The 833-nt window shown below is 36.0% G+C and overlaps 1 protein-coding gene across 1 annotated transcript in view; it reads right to left on the bottom strand.

Moving 5' to 3' along the window:
- LOC119594806 overlaps positions 1-833 on the bottom strand; it is a gene marked incomplete in the record, with an annotated part of 10153 nt that overhangs the window by 7727 nt on the left and 1593 nt on the right. Inside the window, 2 exon segments of the mRNA XM_037943896.1 lie at positions 29-108; positions 294-833. Coding sequence (XP_037799824.1) covers positions 29-108; positions 294-833 — 620 coding nt within the window.

Genomic DNA, 833 nt, shown 5'->3' on the forward strand with positions numbered 1-833 from the left:
TTTTAGTACTTTTGTCTAAGAACTTTACCTTGTTAATTGGGCAAGTCAAAGTAGATGCAGACCTTGCCAGATAAAAGTGTGATAGAATGATCTGCTCCCTCTTCTCTGCTGGAAACGATTACATGTTTATTGTTCTGTTCCATCAGATGTAATCAGTGTGATAGCCAATTGCAATAATATGCAAGCTTTGAAAGGTGATATGAGAGAGAGAGAAGAAAATGTATTTATCGTATATAGGTAATGCTGACAATATAATGACATAATAAACTTAAAGAAACCAAGATTCTACTTACCAGGCACTCCATGAAGTGGTTTCCCTTCTGTGTTCCACTTCTGACACAACCGCCGCACAACTTCAGCACGATGCACTAAACGTTTCGCAGTATCATTTAGCATTATCACACTCTTACTATCTTTATCAGTTACCCCTTGAAATGTTAACGTTTTCTTTGACTCTACAAGATTGTGTAAAGAAATCGCTTCTGTAATGTGTGGTTGTAAATGCCTGTCATTAGTCCTCAGTTTATCATCTGTGTTTTCAGCTACTAATGATTCTAATAACTGGTATAGCGTGGTATTTATCCTCTTGGTATCATTTATGACGATAGAAGTTGATTCTAATTTAGGCGAGATATCCCCTGATATATTTGTTACGTTTTCTTTTAAAGTAAGAGAAAATGTGTTTTCTGAGAGGACAAACTTCACTGTTTTTTCAGCTGCAAAATCATTATCAGATCTGCTTCGCTTCGTTTCGCGAACCACATAGGAATCTTCGTTTACTGTATCGGCGTAGAGAATTTCATTTTTGTATATCTTAGGCATATGAGATCTAT

Source organism: Penaeus monodon, chromosome 34 (genome assembly GCF_015228065.2).
Source record: "Penaeus monodon isolate SGIC_2016 chromosome 34, NSTDA_Pmon_1, whole genome shotgun sequence".
Lineage (NCBI taxonomy): Eukaryota > Metazoa > Arthropoda > Malacostraca > Decapoda > Penaeidae > Penaeus > Penaeus monodon.